This window comes from Nerophis ophidion, linkage group LG18, assembly GCF_033978795.1.
Source record: "Nerophis ophidion isolate RoL-2023_Sa linkage group LG18, RoL_Noph_v1.0, whole genome shotgun sequence".
NCBI classification, from domain to species: domain Eukaryota; kingdom Metazoa; phylum Chordata; class Actinopteri; order Syngnathiformes; family Syngnathidae; genus Nerophis; species Nerophis ophidion.
In genome coordinates, this window is record NC_084628.1 from 20,032,886 (window position 1) to 20,050,720 (window position 17,835).

General features: G+C 40.2%; 2 protein-coding genes across 2 annotated transcripts; both read right to left on the reverse strand.

Annotated features, from left to right (window-relative positions):
- Positions 1–2,870: 2,870 nt before the first annotated feature.
- Positions 2,871–3,864, reverse strand: LOC133536857 (claudin-4-like). The gene has a single exon (XM_061877497.1). It carries the CDS (start codon positions 3,711–3,713, stop codon positions 3,057–3,059), a length of 657 nt encoding a protein of 218 aa, XP_061733481.1. The 5' UTR covers positions 3,714–3,864; the 3' UTR covers positions 2,871–3,056.
- Positions 3,865–16,008: 12,144 nt separating this feature from the next.
- On the reverse strand, positions 16,009–17,316 carry LOC133536858 (claudin-4). Its single transcript, XM_061877498.1, has one exon. The coding sequence runs from the start codon at positions 16,964–16,966 to the stop codon at positions 16,127–16,129; it is 840 nt and encodes a 279-aa protein (XP_061733482.1). The 5' UTR covers positions 16,967–17,316; the 3' UTR covers positions 16,009–16,126.
- Positions 17,317–17,835: the final 519 nt, after the last annotated feature.

Sequence of the window (17,835 nt, forward strand, 5' to 3'; positions counted from 1 at the left end):
GGCACACTAAGGCGCCCCTCGAACCATTTACGATTCCGGTCAGGCGGTTTGACCACGTGCATGTGGACTTAGTTGGCCCCCTCCCTCCGTCGCAGGGTTATACACACTTGCTAACGATGGTAGATCGCACCACCAGATGGCCTGAAGCGGTTCCTCTTTCCTCCACTGCCTCTGTAGACGTTGCCCGTGCGTTTCTGTCGGCCTGGGTTGCGCGTTTTGGCACGCCATCCGATATCACCTCGGACAGGGGATCCCAATTCGTGTCGGAGCTTTGGTCAGCGTTGGCGCAGTCATTGGGTGTACAGGTGCACCGTACTACAGCCTACCATCCCCAAGCTAACGGTTTATGTGAACGTTTTCACCGGTCGCTTAAGGCAGCTCTGCGTGCGGCGCTCGTGGATAACAATTGGGTTGACCGTTTACCTTGGGTTATGCTCGGGTTGCGCTCGGCCCCTAAAGAGGATCTCGCTGCGGCCCCCACTGAATTGGTGTTTGGTCAACCACTCCGTGTTCCGGGTGAATTTTTACCTGAGGGTGGTGCCCCGCGATCGTTTCCCTTTTGGCCGAGGGACTCCTTGGCTCCTGGCCCAGTCCACCACTGTTTCCCTAAATCTTTTGTGCCATTGGAGCTTAAAAATGCCCGTTTTGTTTTTGTTCGTCACGACGCCCACCGTTTGCCCCTCCAACCCCCTTACGATGGCCCATTTAGGGTGCTGGAACACGGTCCTAAAACCTTTGTGCTGGATATGGGCGGGCGCAGGGAATGCGTTTCCATAGACAGGCTTAAACCGGCGCATTGTGTTGCGGGTGAAGAAGTACTGCCGGGCCAAGTCCCCCGCCGAGGTCGCCCTCCAAATCCTGTTAGGGTTGATTGTCCTTCGCCTCCACCGGGCCCTGTTATTTGTTCTTCCCCACAGGGTACACCCGCTCCCCCGCGGGATAGACATTTTACCCGTTGCGGCAGACAAGTGAGGCCCCCGGTAATGTTTTCCCCATAACTTGCTGTCTGGGTGTTCGGGGGGGGGGGGGGGGGGCACTAGGACCATTCTCACACCTAGCAGAAGGGGTGTGGTTTGTTCTACTGGGAGACACTTTAAATATTGCATGTTGTGTTGTGTTTGTCAGATTTTCTCATGTTGGCAGTCTACAATAAAGACCTTGAAGAGACAACGTTCTGTTTCTTGCATTTGCCACAATATACCGTATTTTTCGGATTATAATTGGCTCCTGAGTATAAATCGCACCGGCCGAAAATGCATAATAAAGAAGGAAAAAAACATATATAAGTCGCACTACAGTATAAATCGCATTTTTGGGCTAAACTTATTTGATAAAATCCAACACCAAGAATAGACATTTGAAAGGCAATTTAAAATAAAAAAAGAATAAATATTACCGTTTTTTGCTGCATATTTCACTACTTCCAGCTTGTAACCCGCAGTATATGATTTCCTTTTCGATGCCAGTTTTGTTTAGCTCTTCTCAGTTTTTATAAGTTACCGCCAATGTTGAAATGATCAATTTTCTTAGGTACGGAAGTAGTAGCAGGTAGCATCTTTTCTCCTCCCATGACCCGCCCCCGCCAAAAATTTTTGGGTTGACGTGTGTGTGTGACGCTTGCTGATATACGCCTAGTCTCTTACTTGAATGACATAAATAATATTATTTGATATTTTACGGTAATGTGTTGATAATTTCACACATAATTCGCTCCACAGGATAAATCGCACCCCCGGCCAAACTATGAAAAAAAACTGTGACTTATAATTCGAAAAATATGGTATACATATATATATATATATATATATATATATATATATATATATATATATATATATATATATATATATATATATATGTATATTGTATATGTATATAGATATATATATATATATCCATCCATTTTCTACCGTGTATTCTCTTTGGGGTCGCGGGGAGCCTTGGTGCCTGTCTCAGCTACAATTGGGCGGAAGGCGGCGTACACCCTGGACATGTCGCTACCTCATCCCAGCACTGTATATATATATATATATATATATATATATCCATATATATATCTATATATAGATATATATATTAGATTAGATTAGATAGTACTTTATTTATTCCGTCAGGATAGTTCCTTCAGGAAAATTAAAATATACATACATATATACATATATATATATATATATATATATATATATATATATATATATATATATATATATATATATATATATATATATATATATATATATACATACATATATACATACATATATATATATATATATACATACATACATATATATATATAATATATATATATATATATATATATATATATATATATATATATATATATATATATATATATATATATATATATATATATATATATCACCAACTGTGAACACTCAGTGTAGTTAAACACAATATAGACTCAAACTAGTCTGTTTCCTTATATGACCATTTTCATCCTTAGTGGCAAATGTACTTATTGGTATATTTATGGAGTGCAAGTCTTTCAGTTTCTCAAAGGCTCTGAAATAACTTTTTTTTAAAAAGTGGTTTCAAGACACCTTCAGAGATGCTTTATCGTTTATACTTTATATTTGATATAATTTATTGTCATTTTAGTCGACTAAAATATAGAGGAATTTAGTTGACTTAAACCAAATCAATCTAGATGACTAAAACTGAAATGCATTTTGGTCACAAGACCATGACTGAAAGTAAATCAAAAACTGCTGTCTGTATTAAACTGCACCACACCCATCCAAGCAGGTCTTAATGGTGGCAGGAATGGGCCGTCCTCATAGGTATACTGTTGTCAAAAATGTTTTGCCAAATTAAAGTACCGGTATTAAGACTCCGGCATCCAAAAATTCATGAAAAAAATCTTTAATTAAACAAGAAAATCATTTGATCCAATTCGTAACTGATTCAAGTTTTGATTCCATTATTTTTTTTTTTTATCAAAACAGTGAGTTCATCAAAACTAGGTTGTAACACATTGTCAAAGAAAGAGTGGGTAAAAAGTTACAGTTTGTCCATGAAAAGTCCATTCCAGTTCAGACATAGTTCCTCTGCTCATAGCCGCTGGGGGCCATGGATCTGGTCGGGGGGTACATGATCTTTGACGGAGGCCCGTACCTTTTCTCGGGCTGAGCGGGGCAGCTGGAGCACAGGATAACGCCGCCGATGAGTAGAAAGGCCGCCGCTGCCCACCCCAAGTAAAGAGCCGTGCCGATCTCCCTCTTCTGGGGCTCGGGGATGGCCGGATTGTAGAACTCCAGGATGATGGTGTGCGCCGACCACGACACCGGGATGAGCTGGGTCAGAGAGGCCAAGAGGAACGCCGCCCCGGCCGCGATCATCACCCGCGCTTTCGCCCGCTCCTCCTCCACGCAGTTGGTGCACTTGGCGCCCATCATGGCCAGCAGGAGGCCCACAAGGCCCACCACGATGGAGATGATGGTGAGAGCGCGGGCGGCCTGGAGGTCCCCGCTGAGGGCCAACATGGAGTCGTGTATTTTACACTGCATCTGACCCGTGCTCTGGACCACGCAGTTTATCCAAATGCCCTCCCAGGTGGTCTGGGCCGTCACGATGTTGACCCCGATGAAGGCGGACACTCTCCACATGGGCAGAGCGCAGGACGCAATGGACAAGCTCCATCCCAGGACGGCAAACGTCACTCCGAGTATCTCCAGTCCCGCTGAAGGCATCTTTTCTTTGTGCCGTCAGCGTGCCGCTCGCTCATATAGACGGCAGGTTCGCTCTCGGCGGAAGGTGGAGTCTCCTGATTATTGGCCGGGGAAGAGTTCAAACTGTCCGTCTGTGGCGGAGCGTCCCAAAACGCAGCCTTGGCACAAGAAATGACCTCGGCTTAATCATTCAACCCCTCAGTAGCGCTCCCACCTGTTTGGGTGAAGGGAGAGTACACACAAAGCTGCTATCACTAGTCAGGATTAGTTAAAGAGTAACTGACGCGGTCAAGAAGCGGCCCATGAATGATTGAAAGTGAACAACAGCACCCGCGGGTGTCTGGCACTGGTCAACCACGACAGTGGAACTTCAGGGCTCCAACATTTAGACTTAGACTTCCTTTTTATTGTCATTCAAATGTGAACTTTACAGTACAAATAAGAACAAAATTACGATGCATTAGCTCTTGGTAGTGCAGAATTACAAAAAAAAAGCAATAAGGTGCAGATATAAATAAATAGATTACTGTACAGATAAATACATTGCACTTTTTCACATGCGTCCATGTTTATTGATCTATGTTATATTGTCTTTTTTATTCCAGCGAGCTAATCCATTTTGGGGGGAGTTGAGGGGATAATTTAATTATGATGCGTTCAAGAGTATTACGGCCTGAGGGAAGAAGCTGTTACAGAACCTGGAGGTTCTGCTACAGAGGCTGCGGAACATCTTCCTAGAGTCCAGCAGTAAAAACAGTCCTTGGTGGGGGTGAGAGGAGTCTTTGCAGATTTTCTGAGCCCTGGTCAGGCAGCGGCTTTTTGCGATCTCCTGGATAGGAGGAAGAGGAGTCCTGATTATCTTTTCCGCCGTCCTCACCACTCTCTGGAGAGACTTCCAGTCTGAGGCATTGCAGGCTCCAGTCCAGACAGAGATACTGTTGGTCAGCAGACTCTCTATAGTGCCTCTGTAGAATGCGGCGAGAATAGGGGGAGGGAGCTGTGCTATTTTTATCCGACGCATAAAAGTGCATGCGCTGCTGAGCTCTTTTTACAAGATCTCCGGTGTGTAGGGACCAGGTTATATTGTCAGTGTGTCGTTGATGTAGAGTGGAGCGTGGCTGGACTGGTGCTTCCTGAAGTCAACAATGATCTCCTTGGTCTTGTCGACGTTCAGGACCAGGTTGTTGGTTCTGCACCAGTCAACCAGATGTTTCACCTCCTCCCTGTAGTCCATGTCGTTATTGTCACGGATGAGGCCCACTACTGTCGTGTCATCCGCATACTTCACAATGTGGTTAGTAGTGGACCTGGCGCATCAGTCATGGGTCATCAATGTGAACAGCAGCGAACTCAGGACGCAGCCCTGGGGGGAGCCGGTGCTCAGGGAGATGGAACCGGCATTTAGAACGCCGGTCAACAATTCTATAAAATGGTCAAACTGTCTGTATTACACCACCTTTATTTACTGTAAAATTAAAGTGTTTCATACACTTTAAGTATTACCTAAAACAGGGGAGTTCAAATGGTTCTAGTCAACGCATGCGGCGGCCGTTTTGATATTTTTTTTATTCTGTAAAAAAACGCTTATTTAACTGAGTATTTAAAGACAGAACTTTAAGTCAGCTTTGTATCATAGGTTGTTGTGTACAGGAGGAGGAGACGACACAGACCACAGAGGCGTAGTATATCTCTCGGTTTTGTTATATATATATTGTATAAATATAATAACAAACAATAATATTAATAAACTAGAGCAGACCTGGTCAAATTAATGCAGCCCATTAAGCTTTTTAATCTGGCCCACCGGACATTCCCAAATATTTTTTTAGATCTTTAAGATGGAAAGTGTAGCTGGCATTATGGTGTGCACTCATGTTTTCTAATGACCGTAAGTCTTCAACTACCGTGTTTCCTTGAATTGCCGCCGGGGCGCTAATTAATTTAAAACCTTTTCTCACCCCTGCGCTTACCAAAGGCATGCGGTAAAAGTAAGCATGCGCTAATTAATTTAAAACCTATTCTGACTCCTGCACTTACCAAAGGGATGCAGTAAAAATTTGAGTGTGATGTAAGGATACCATCATGAAAAAACGTTATTATGGTCTTACCTTTATGTAACTAATGTGTCAAATACATACATACATTTGTGGAGACTATTAGGCTCTGGCCTTTCTATTTACTCTTTGCGCGCTTCCTAGTCACGAGACCGCCACAGTCCAATCAGCTGTAGTTGTATGCCGGTAGCAGGAAGTGACTGGTATGCTCTTGCTCTATTTACTCTTTGGGAACTCGGTGCTCTCTCCCTGTCACGTGACAGGGAGAGCACCCTCTACCTCGTCACGTGAAGAGGGAGTTCCCACGCCGCCAACTCCAGCATGCCCTGCCTGTCTGTTGGACCGTCGGCTCCACAGTTATATTAATAAAACATAGCTGCTTACTGTTCTTTTTAGTATACCGGTATTCAAAACTTGGACCTTAAATCCTACTGAATAGCTCTTAATCTTCTTCCCTTTATGCGATTTCAAGTTACCGGTATTGAAATCAACCTCCTCCATTTTGAAAATGATGATAGGGGAAGTGTCACTCGTCGTGACGTCACGAGTTTGACCAGGCGGTAATACTAAGCATGCGCTAATTATTTTGCGAAGCGAGTTTGACCCAGCAGTAATTCAAGGCAGGCGCATACTATATGCTCTGCGGCAATTCAAGGAAATACGGTATACTAAGCATTTCAATGGTTGGAATTTGTGCTTATGGATGATATACCAGTTACTATGGTAATCCAATTAGTTACTATGGTAATCTACGTCACAGCAGCTCAGACGAGGCACCAAACAGTGTGGGCGGGAAGCGTTTCCACAGACGCGGAAGAAGCTTTTCACAACAAAGTTCTAAAGCTTAGTGATATATCAGATGTATCAAATTGTAGGTGGGTTTATTTTGTACCCTTCGTTCATATTTCACCTTTTGTTGAATTTTTTTTGCGTTTTACTTGATTGTAAAATATGTCAACCTACCATGAATTGATTAACGTGAACCCCGACTTAAACAAGTTGAAAAACTTATTGGGGTGTTACCATTTAGTGGTCAATTGTACGGAATATGTACTGTACTGTGCAATCTACTAATAAAAGTTTCAATCAATCAATCAATCAATCGAAAGGGGGTGTGACATTCATATTTTGTCAATATTCAGTGTTTTATCGTTCTTAGAAACATTTTAAATTCCATTGCGTTTTTTAAGGCGGTCTGTCATAATGTTTTTTAGCATTCAATCAGACATTATTGTGAAGCTTTGTATTAGTGTCCCTAAAAATCGATATACCGGCGCCCAGACACATTTTTTTCTCTAAATGTGGCCCCCCGAGGCAAAATAATTGCCCAGGCCTGAACTAGAGAATGGAGTGTGACTAAATCCAAAAGTGTATGCTGTGTGACTACGTGTGTGGATTAGCTGTTGAGTGTTACCGGAGTGTTGAGCGAGAGGCAAGTTCAAAAGGGGCAGGGCAGCCTTGTAGATCCGAGAGACAGGCAGGAAGTCGGAGGCGATAGAGAGGCGTCAAAAGGTGTCCAGGCGAAAGGTCGAGATCCAAGAGGCGGGACCAATCAAACATGAAGGAGGAGAAATCCACTGAGAGAGCTTGCATAGAGCTAGACTGGTTTGGCTTACTGTACAAAACAGGTAGCTACGTTCTGGCGTGGGATAACAGGTTGTGCAGGCTTATGAAGGCGGTCTTCTGATCAGTCACAGGTGCGCTGATTGCTGGTGATTGATTGCAGACGCTTTCTGCCGCCGGACTGACATGCGCTTGCTGCACTCTTGAAGCTGCGCTCCTGGAGGTTGCACATTCATACACTGGGGCCACTGGGAGTTGCATTCGGGCGGAAGGTGGTGTATACCCTGGACAAGTCGCCACCTCCTCACAGGGCTAACACAGATAGACAGACAACATTCACACTCACATTCACACACTAGATAAATAAATAAATACAAATAATTAAAAAAAAAAACAGACTAGGGCCAATTTAGTGTTGACAATCAACCTATCCCCAGGTGCATGTCTGTGGGAGGAAGCCAGGGTATCTGGAGGGAACCCATGCAGTCACAGGGAGAACATGCAAAGTCCACACAGAAAGACCCCGAGCCCGGGGATGGAACCAAGGACCTTCGTATTTTGAGGCACATGCACTAACCTTTGTGGCACTGCGCTGCCCAAGTCGATCCCTGCAATAATAATATAGAAGCTTCGAGTATTGGCCGAAATCAGTATTAATCCGATACGATATCAGCACACACTGGAAAACCTCACAATCTCGCCAAGTATATACTGTATTTCTCAGCACCTAGTGGTCACAAAATTGTATTAAACTCATGACGTACTAAGTGATGCAAACACGTTTATTACTGGATACAATGCTGTCTTGGAGACTTTGTATCTGTAGTTAATATTATTTGATACTAGTTTATATGGCAAATGTCGTGTTTTAGACTGCAATATATTTCTATTGTGGATGTTTATTATGTATGTCTAGCTTGTGTGCTATTGTGTGCTGAGTTGTTGTAAATTATAACATTATATGATTATACGTCAAGCTTGCACTAATCCGATACTTGTTCATTTGTTCAATATGACATTGAACTGTGGGACTGTGAAATATGAAATATTCTAAATCTTTAATAAGTGGTAATGTGTAATAGATAACAGAATTGAGTGAAGATAATGCTCCTTTACCTTAACCCCGGAAGGTTACCTGAAAGGCGGCACAGGTGGTTAGAATGTCAGTGATTAAGTCAATGCATGCAACGTTTTTGCTGGCAAATTTCCCTTCAAAATACACTCTGACTGGACTTTCACAAATAAATGACTTGCATTCAGGTAAAATGTTTTTTTAAATGTTAATGTATGGTTTAACTATATCAGAATCGGAATCAGAATCAGACATACTTTATTAATCCCCGAGTGGAAATTAAAATTTTCAGCACAATATAATTGCATTGGTGTCATAATATATATTTTTAAAATAATTAAAGTTATGCCATCAAATTATTTTCTGTGATTATTTGCAAGTAATTAAAATTCAAGAGTGATTAATCTGATTAAAAATTTAATCATTTGGCAGCACTAAAAATAAATTCAACATTTCTGAGGGATTGAAATGACATTTCATGGTAAAGTCTAACTTTAGGAAGCAGGAAAAAAAAGTGGTATTTTTTTCTGTATTTGAGGTATTTCAAACTAATTTGTTAAATGTTATCAATTAAATATGTAATCACATCATTGGGCTGGACACTTTGCTTCATAAAGAATAATTGTATAGTTGATTTACTTTGCATTTATACATTTAATTTCCTGGGCAAGCAAATATCCCCAATTTAGTGTAATGGCGGTTGTTTTAAAATTTAAAAAAAGTATGCATTTTGCGTATTATCACTCACGCGCAATTTGAAGTTTTTACTCTATGTCAATTTTTTTAAGCATATTATGTGTATTTTTGGCCTAAAATGTCTTACCAAAATGAAATATCTATACTACAAAAGTGTTACAGATCTCTGTTCAGTATCGTGGCCATTGATTGGCTCAGCCTCATTGAGCATCCAGTCCGGCCTTTAGGAGTGTCTAGAGGAGTCTTATCATGTAAAAAAAAAAAATGATTTTAAAATTTTTTCAATTCTTTAACTATGAAAATATTTGATTTATAATAAATAATTCCAACTATGGTGAAATTATTTTACAACAATCAGGCCCGGAACCAATTAACCACGATACACGGGGGTTTACCGCAGACGCGTCCTAACATTTTTCCACCAATAGCCAAAAGAGTCAAAGCGCGCAGGGGCCATTTTGATATTTTTTTCATAAAGAAATGTAACAAGCTAAAAATAAAAGACTTGTATATGATAATATAACTATATATTTTAAGACAAGCATTTGTCAGCTCTGTGTTGTAAGCGACAGAGCGTATCTGTGGAGAGGCGGAGCTCACGGTCCGATGGAGCGGCAGGGCACTCTGGAGCCTGGTCCAAGATGGCGGCAAGGAGGCGGAGAATGCGGCCGAGCGGAGAGGCGGGGCATTCCGGGTGCGACGCCGCAATCATGTGCAGGTGTGTGGATCGCGCACCAGTAAACAATTAGCTTATCTCCTCACGATGTATAGAAGGGGAGAAGGAGGAGAGATCGGGGCTGAAGGAGGTGGAGAGTGCCCAGCGAGCAGAGGCACCAGGAAGCAACGAGCAGACGAGGACGATGACGACGGCGGCTGAAAAGTGGACCGTGAGCGAGCAGTGGAGAGGAGCAGCTGAAAAGCGATCCGACCGGAAGACAAAGCTTTATTTGAAAGAAATAAAGAAGTCAAACCTGCTCAAAGCAATGTCCTTACTGAGTGGTCCAAGGAACCCGAGCGACGACGGTAAAAGACGTCCACAGTATCATTATTAGTTATTAGTATCGAAATGTCTGCTTTTTGGCATTACATTTAGAGATGTCCAATAATATCGGCCAATAAATACTTTAAAATGTTGTATCGGAAATTATCTGTATCGGTTTCAAAAAGTAAAGTTAATGACTTTTTAAAACGCCGCTGTACGGAGCGGTACATATCCGGTAAAATACGGCCGTCTTGTATACTGAGGCTGTGTGCCTTCATTGTTTTTGTAGCTGTTGTTTTGAGGCATGTTTTTTTTTTTTAAAAATGCACTTTGTGAAAGTCAAAGTATAGTATTCCCCATAGTTATAATGGGTATCAGGATTATCTCAGGGAGAGCATGTCTCAAATTCCAAGCTGAGGCATGTTAAAAAAAATAATGCACTTTGTGACTTCAGTAATAAATATGGTAGTGCCATATTGGCACTTTTTTACATAACTTGAGTTGATTTATTTTGGAAAACCTTGTTTTTGATTGATTGATTGATTGATTGATTGATTGATTGATTGATTGATTGATTGATTGATTGATTGGTTGATTGATTGATTGATTGATTGGTTGATTGATTGATTGATTGAAACCTGTATTAGTAGATTGCATAGTACAGTACATATTCCGTACAATTGACCACTAAATGGTAACACCCGAATAAGTTTTTCAACGTGTTTAAGTCAGGGTCCACGTAAATCAATTCATGGTAAAGTTACATTGTTTAATGCATCTAGAGGGGCCTCACAACAAAATTAGGCATAATAATGTGTTAATTCCACGAATGTATATATATCGGTATCGGTTGATATCGGAATCGGTAATTAAAGGGGAACATTATCACCAGACCTATGTAAGCGTCAATATATACCTTGATGTTGCAGAAAAAAGACCATATATTTTTTTAACTGATTTCCGAAATCTAAATGGGTGAATTTTGGCGAATTAAACGCCTTTCTATTATTCGCACTCGGAGCGATGACGTCACAACGTGACGTCACCTAGGTAGTCAATCCGCCATTTTCTCAAACACATTACAAACACCAAGTCAAATCAGCTCTGTTATTTTCCGTTTTTTCGACTGTTTTCCGTACCTTGGAGACATCATGCCTCGTCGGTGTGTTGTCGGAGGGTGTAACAACACGATCAGGGACAGATTCAAGTTGACTTACGTGTAGTGTGCATCAATTAGCACGGTATGCTAATCAATGCTAACATGCTATTTAGGCTAGCTGTATGTTCATTTGTACATACAAATTTAATGCCACAAATTTAATGTACACCCACATTTAATGCCAAACAAACACTTACCAATCGACGGATTTAAGTTGCTCCAGTGTCACAAGATGCGAAAGTCCCGATCGTTTGGTCTGCACATTTTACTGGCGATGCTAAGGCAGACATGGCACAGAGATGTATGGATATCCTGCGACACTCAATTGTTGGTTAGAAGGCGATCGCCGAATAGCGTCAACAGCTATTCGCTCAATTGCTTCAGTTTCTTCTTCAAGTTTGTTTTCGCTATCTTCCTCCATACTCCAACCATCCGTTTCGATACATGCGTAATCTGTTGGATCGCTTAAACCGCTGAAATCCGAGTCAGAATCCGAGCTAATGTAACTATATCTTGCTGTGCTATCCGCAATGTCGTTTGTATTGGCATCACTGGATGACGTCACAGGAAAATGGACGGTGGCTTCACAGATAGCGAAAATCACGCACTTTAAAGCCTTTTTTCGGGATATTCCATGATGGGTAAAATTTTGAAAAAAAAACTTCGAAAAATAAAATAAGCCACTGGGAACTGATTTTTATTGGTTTCAACCCTTCTGAAATTGTGATAATGTTCCCCTTTAAGAGTTGGACAATATCGGAATATCGGATATCTGCAAAAAAAAAAGCCATTATTGGACATTTCTGATTACATTACATTATTTTGCGCTTCTATCTTACATTTAAATGCTGTTTTTTGTTGGATTTTATTTTGACAATGATCTGCGGGCCAACAAAACTCGAGCTGCGGTCTACAAATGGACCCAGGCCACATTTTGGACACCCCTGGTTTATTGTATTCGTCTCAACATTGGCATTTTTGCTATTTTTTTTCTTTTTTTTTAAGTTGATGTACTTGAATTGTATTTTTAAAGATATGCTGTGGGCCAGTAAAAAAAACAGGTGTTGGACACCTGTGGTGTAAGGCCTCCACTCATGCTCATCAGTGAAGTGTTTCATTTGCACACTTGACTTGCAGCGCAAGCACAACCCAGCAACTCAAGTCTACAAAACACACACGCACGCACACACACAGCGTTAATCTGCAGCTAATAGGATACATGCACCAGCTCCTCCTTCATGAAAAATCTTTTCATGTTAAGATATTCTGCTAGACTGAGCGTCATCGCTTTTATGAAGGGAGGCTTTGTACTGATAACTGGTGTTCCTGGTAAACGCCAGCAGACAACATTACTCATCTAACGAGATCCAATATGACAAAAACGTTACAAAAATGATAGCGTTCACTTTTAAGGCATTCATTTAACACATTTTTTATTGTGCTACTCTATCTTTCTGAGAGTTGCTACTAATAATTTGACTTTCTTGTGTAGCTAAAAAGGGGATTTTAATATCCGGGGACTGCAAAGGGCGATTGTAACAATTATCTGTGCGCACAATAGTGCCAGGTTGTGGAGGGGACGGGGACGGGGGTCTTATCAGTGTCCTTACTTTGAAGGCCGTTGTGTTTGAAATGGTTTATTTGACCCCCCCGTTGATTTATGCACCATGTAACTTTACGACTGCTACTGCTTCACACCTCATAGTCACAAAAATGCTGCATTGTGAGTGAAATATGAAGAAACAAACGCAGCGCGTTTGACGCACAATCGTGTGATCAATGAAGGGAAGTTTCCTGCATATTTAGAGGCAAAGCTGACTAATAATTAACCTTGCAGTGTTTAACCCTTGAGTCGACTTAAGTCAAAACTATGTTAAGCGCAAACATTTTCATAAGTAAATCATAATAATTTTTTAAAATACATGATTTCCAAAAACGACTTGAAAAGTGGAATCATTCAGATGAGGTAAGCCCAACCTTAAACAGGTCAGTAATTCATGACAACACTGATTTTGATGCCCTATTAATTTTGGAATAATGACCATTTTTTACTGAAATTCACACTATCCCGCCTTAGGCGGAAAGCAAACGTGCTTAAAAAAGTCTTAAAAGTAAGTCATATATATATATATATATATATATATATATATATATATATATATATATATATATATATATATATATAAATATATATATATATATATATATTAGGGCTGTGTCCCACGATTTGATTCAATATCGATTCTTAGGGTCACGATTCGATAATATATCGATTTTTTTCGATTCGATTCGATTCTCGATTCAAAAACGACATTTTTCCGATTCAAAACAATTCTGTATTCATTCAATACATAGGATTTCAGCAGGATCTACCCAAGTCTGCTGACATGCTAGCAGAGTAGTTGATTTTTTTTTTAAAAACCTTTTATAATTGTAAAGGACAATGTTTTATCAACTGATTGCAATAATGTAAATTTGTTTTTAACTATTAAACGAACCAAAAATATGAATTATTTTATGTTTGTGAAAACATTGGACACAATGTGTTGTCAATCTTATGAGATGCGATGCAAGTGTAAGCCACTGTGACACTATTGTTCTTTTTTTATTATTTTTATAAATGTCTAATAATAATGTCAGTGAGGGATTTTTAATCACTGCTATGCTGAAATTATAACTAATATTGATACTGTTGTTGATAATATTCATTTTTGTTTCATTACTTTTGGTTTGTTCTGTGTCGTGTTTGTGTCTCCTCTCAATTGCTCTGTTTATTGCAGTTCTGAGTGTTGCTGGGTCAGGTTTGGTTTTGGAATTGGATTGCATTGTTATGGTATTGCTGTGTAGTGCTTTGTTGGATTGATTAAAAAAATAAAAATAAAAAAAATTTAAAAATTAAATAAATAAAAAAATCGATTTAAAAAAAAAGAGAATCGATTCTGAATCGCACAACGTTTATATATATATATATATATATATATATATATATATATATATATATATATATATATATATATATATATATACGTTGTATATGTATATGTATATATATATATATATATATATATATATATATATATATATATATATAAAATTATCATTTTTAAATGTTGTCAACAGCTTCAGACCTGTCCATGCATATACAATTTTATATATTTGTAATAAAAAACATAAAAAATATATAAAATATGATATACTCATATATATATATATATATATATATATATATATATATATATATATATATATATATATATATGTTTATATGAGTATATATTTATTTATTTGATTATTTTTTGTGTTTGCATAGTTGTTCATTCAAATTGAAAAATCTGCCAACAAACGACTTAAATGCCACAGTACTGCGCCGTGCCAAAACCTAATCTAAAACATTCCACTTTTTAACAAATTTTGGGAAAATATTGCTTATTTTATATTTATATATCAATTTTTTTTTACTTATTTCTATGAAAACAAAAAAACATTTATATACATACATATATATGTATATATATATATATATATATATATATATATATATATATATATATATATATATATATATATATACATATATATACATATATACACACACACACACACACATATATATATATATATATATATATATATATATATATATATATATATATATATATACATCACATTTTATTTTATTTTTTTCAACAGCTTCAGACCTATCCATACATATACATTCTTATATATTGTTAATGTTTTTTTATGCTTAATTTTCTTTTTGTCAAAAAATACAACAAAAAAGTAAAAAAATATATTATGGGAAAAACCCAAAATAAGCAATATTTTCCCAAGATTTGTTTCAAAGAGGAATATTTTAGATTAGGTTTTGGCACAGAGCAGCACTGTGGCGCGCAGTAGTTAGCCCATTTAAGTATTTTGTTGGCAGATTCTTCAATTTGAATGAACAATTATGCAAAGACACTGTACAGTAAATGAATTAATAATATGTCTCTTGTTTTAATTAGTGGTTGAGAAGTGTATTTACACCCAAAACTTGTATTTTGAAGGGAGATGCTTCGATCCATTCAGTATTTTTGGTGGAAACATTATAACATGTCAGCTTTTCTGTATTATGAAAAAAGTGTGTTACAATGGAAGTCAATGGGCGACCAATATGGCCAAAGGGGCTAGGTCTATAGTAAATGATTATCTCCTATTTGTATAGAAAAAAGGAACATTATGCCATTTTAAAGACAAACTTGTTCAAAACTATGCGGCCATATTACAACCTTTGTTGATTTGTCGAAGATGGGGAAAAAAAGATGCAGGAAATATCTGGTCGAAGGTGACTCAGAGGTTAAAATGCTTCAAGCAGCTGAAAAACAACAAGTAGGTCACTTTAGTTGGTTTTGTGTATTTCCAGTGAGATAAGGTCGATCAATGGCACATTCGGACCAAATAACTTTAACGTGTATTTCAGTGGGCGGGGCGTTGCATCAGGTGGTCAATGAAGCCTTTGTGGCTCCGAGGGTCTCGGTTGTGCATCCTCATGCACATTTGGGTGATTACCCCCAGACTGGGTTTCACTCTCCCAAAGGGAGGACAGGTTACAAAGACAGAGGCAACAAGTCCACCATTGTGTCCCAGCTGAATTTGCCCCGAAACTAAATCTCTCATTTCAGGGATGCAGCTGGTATGTGCGGAACAAACGACAGCTACTGATGCTTATCACGTGGAAGCGACATTCATCCAAAATAGTACATTTTTCATTGCTTAAAGGATTTTATTAGACGAAGAAATACATTGCTTGAGGGAGTCCAATAGGTATGAGATGGAATAAAATGGAAAAAAAAGTCATAAAACCCACCACCACAGAAAGATTTGTGTCCATTGTGTTTAACTGTCTGCTCACTGCTGCCCCCTCCTGGTTCACACGTAGTCCCGCCTGTCATATGCACGCGTGGCCACGCTCCTAACGGCTGTGTAGTCCACCTGGGCGGGCACCAAGCGCACCGTGTCCTTTCTGGGTTGGAAGGAGCAACACAGCAGCGCCCCCCCTAGGATGAGCAGGCAGGAGGCGGCCCACCCGAAGTAGAGCGCGTTGCCAAAGTCCCGCTTGCCCGTCTCCTCCAGCAGCGGGTCGTAGAAGTCCATCACGATGGCGTGGGCCGTCCAGGACACGGCCACCAGCAGCAGCAGCCCCGCCGCCGTCAACGCCAGACCCCCCGCCACCACGAGACGCCACTTAGCGCCGGCGTCCCGGCTGCAGTCGGTGCACTGCGCCCCCGCCACGGACAGGCCAATCCCCACCACGCACAACGTCAAGGAGACCACCACCAGGGCGCGGGCCGCCTGCAGGTCCGGAGGAAGCCCCAGCATCGAGTCGTGCACCTTGCAGTGCATCTGGCCCGTGCTCTGCACCGAGCAGTTCATCCACAAACCCTCCCAGATCACCTGCGACATCACGATGTTCTGACCCACGTAGGCGGCCACGCGCCACATGGGCAGGCCGCACGCCACCATCACCCCCAGCCAGCCCGCCACGGCCAGCGTCATTCCCAGGAGCTCCAAGCCGGAAGAGGCCATAGTGAGAGCGGATAGAAGGCCTTCTGTGTGCGCTGCCTTCGGTAAAGTGAAGGTGATACCGGATCTCCTTGGCTCCAAATCCTTAGTCCGACTTGAGGGAGAAACTACTTCTATCTTCTTTATACGGCTCGAAGGTGGAGTCAGCCTTCTTTCTAGTTGAAGGACACGTCCAAACACTATCATTCCATCTCAACTTTGGGGAGAGTCCAACATGCGCCTAAAAGTCTAAAAGACATTAACGCTGCACAAAACTCCAATACCTTCATTTTGAAGATCCAGAACAAAACCTGCATCACTTTTGATTGATACCTCATAATGTTCAGGTTATTTAGCTGCAAAATAGTGAAAATATTAGCGAAAAAATGTTGATATAGCTCTTGTAGCAGGTGCACCTACAGAAGTGAAGTTCATGTTTTGGATTTCAGAAAAAGAAGAAATATGCAGAAACCCCCTTGGAATGAGATCTCCGTGCCTGGCAGAAAGCAACAATGATCCTTGTGTGCTTCGCCGACAAGTCCTCTCAGACTTCCTGCTCGGTTGGAATATTTAAGTGTAGGACAAGGATGCAGCAGACAGGGATGTGGGTCAATTAATAAAAACTTGCTGAGGGCTTTTGGCAGGGGCGGAGTTAACATTAGGCAAACACAGGCCTGGCACCCCGAAATGTCTCATTAAAAATGATTTTAAGAGTTTATAATTTGAGTGTGATTTTTGTATGTCTGTCTGTGTTGGCCCTGTGATGAGGTGGCGACTTGTCCAGGGTGTACACTGCCTTCCACCCGGATGAAGCTGGGATAGGCTCCAGCACCTCCTGCAACCCCGAAAGGGACAAGCGGTAGAAAATGCATGGATGGATATTTAAAAGTTATTTGTCTTAATTTGCACACTTAAAAATACATTAAAATGCTTTAAAAAAGACTGAAATTTCACCAACAAATTATCTTTATTTTTTGCTCCTGAAAATAAATCTGGAAATCATTTCTCATAATATCGATAAGTTTTGGAATAATCGGTAGATATGCTAGGAAGGGGATTCATAATGCCCATTCGGC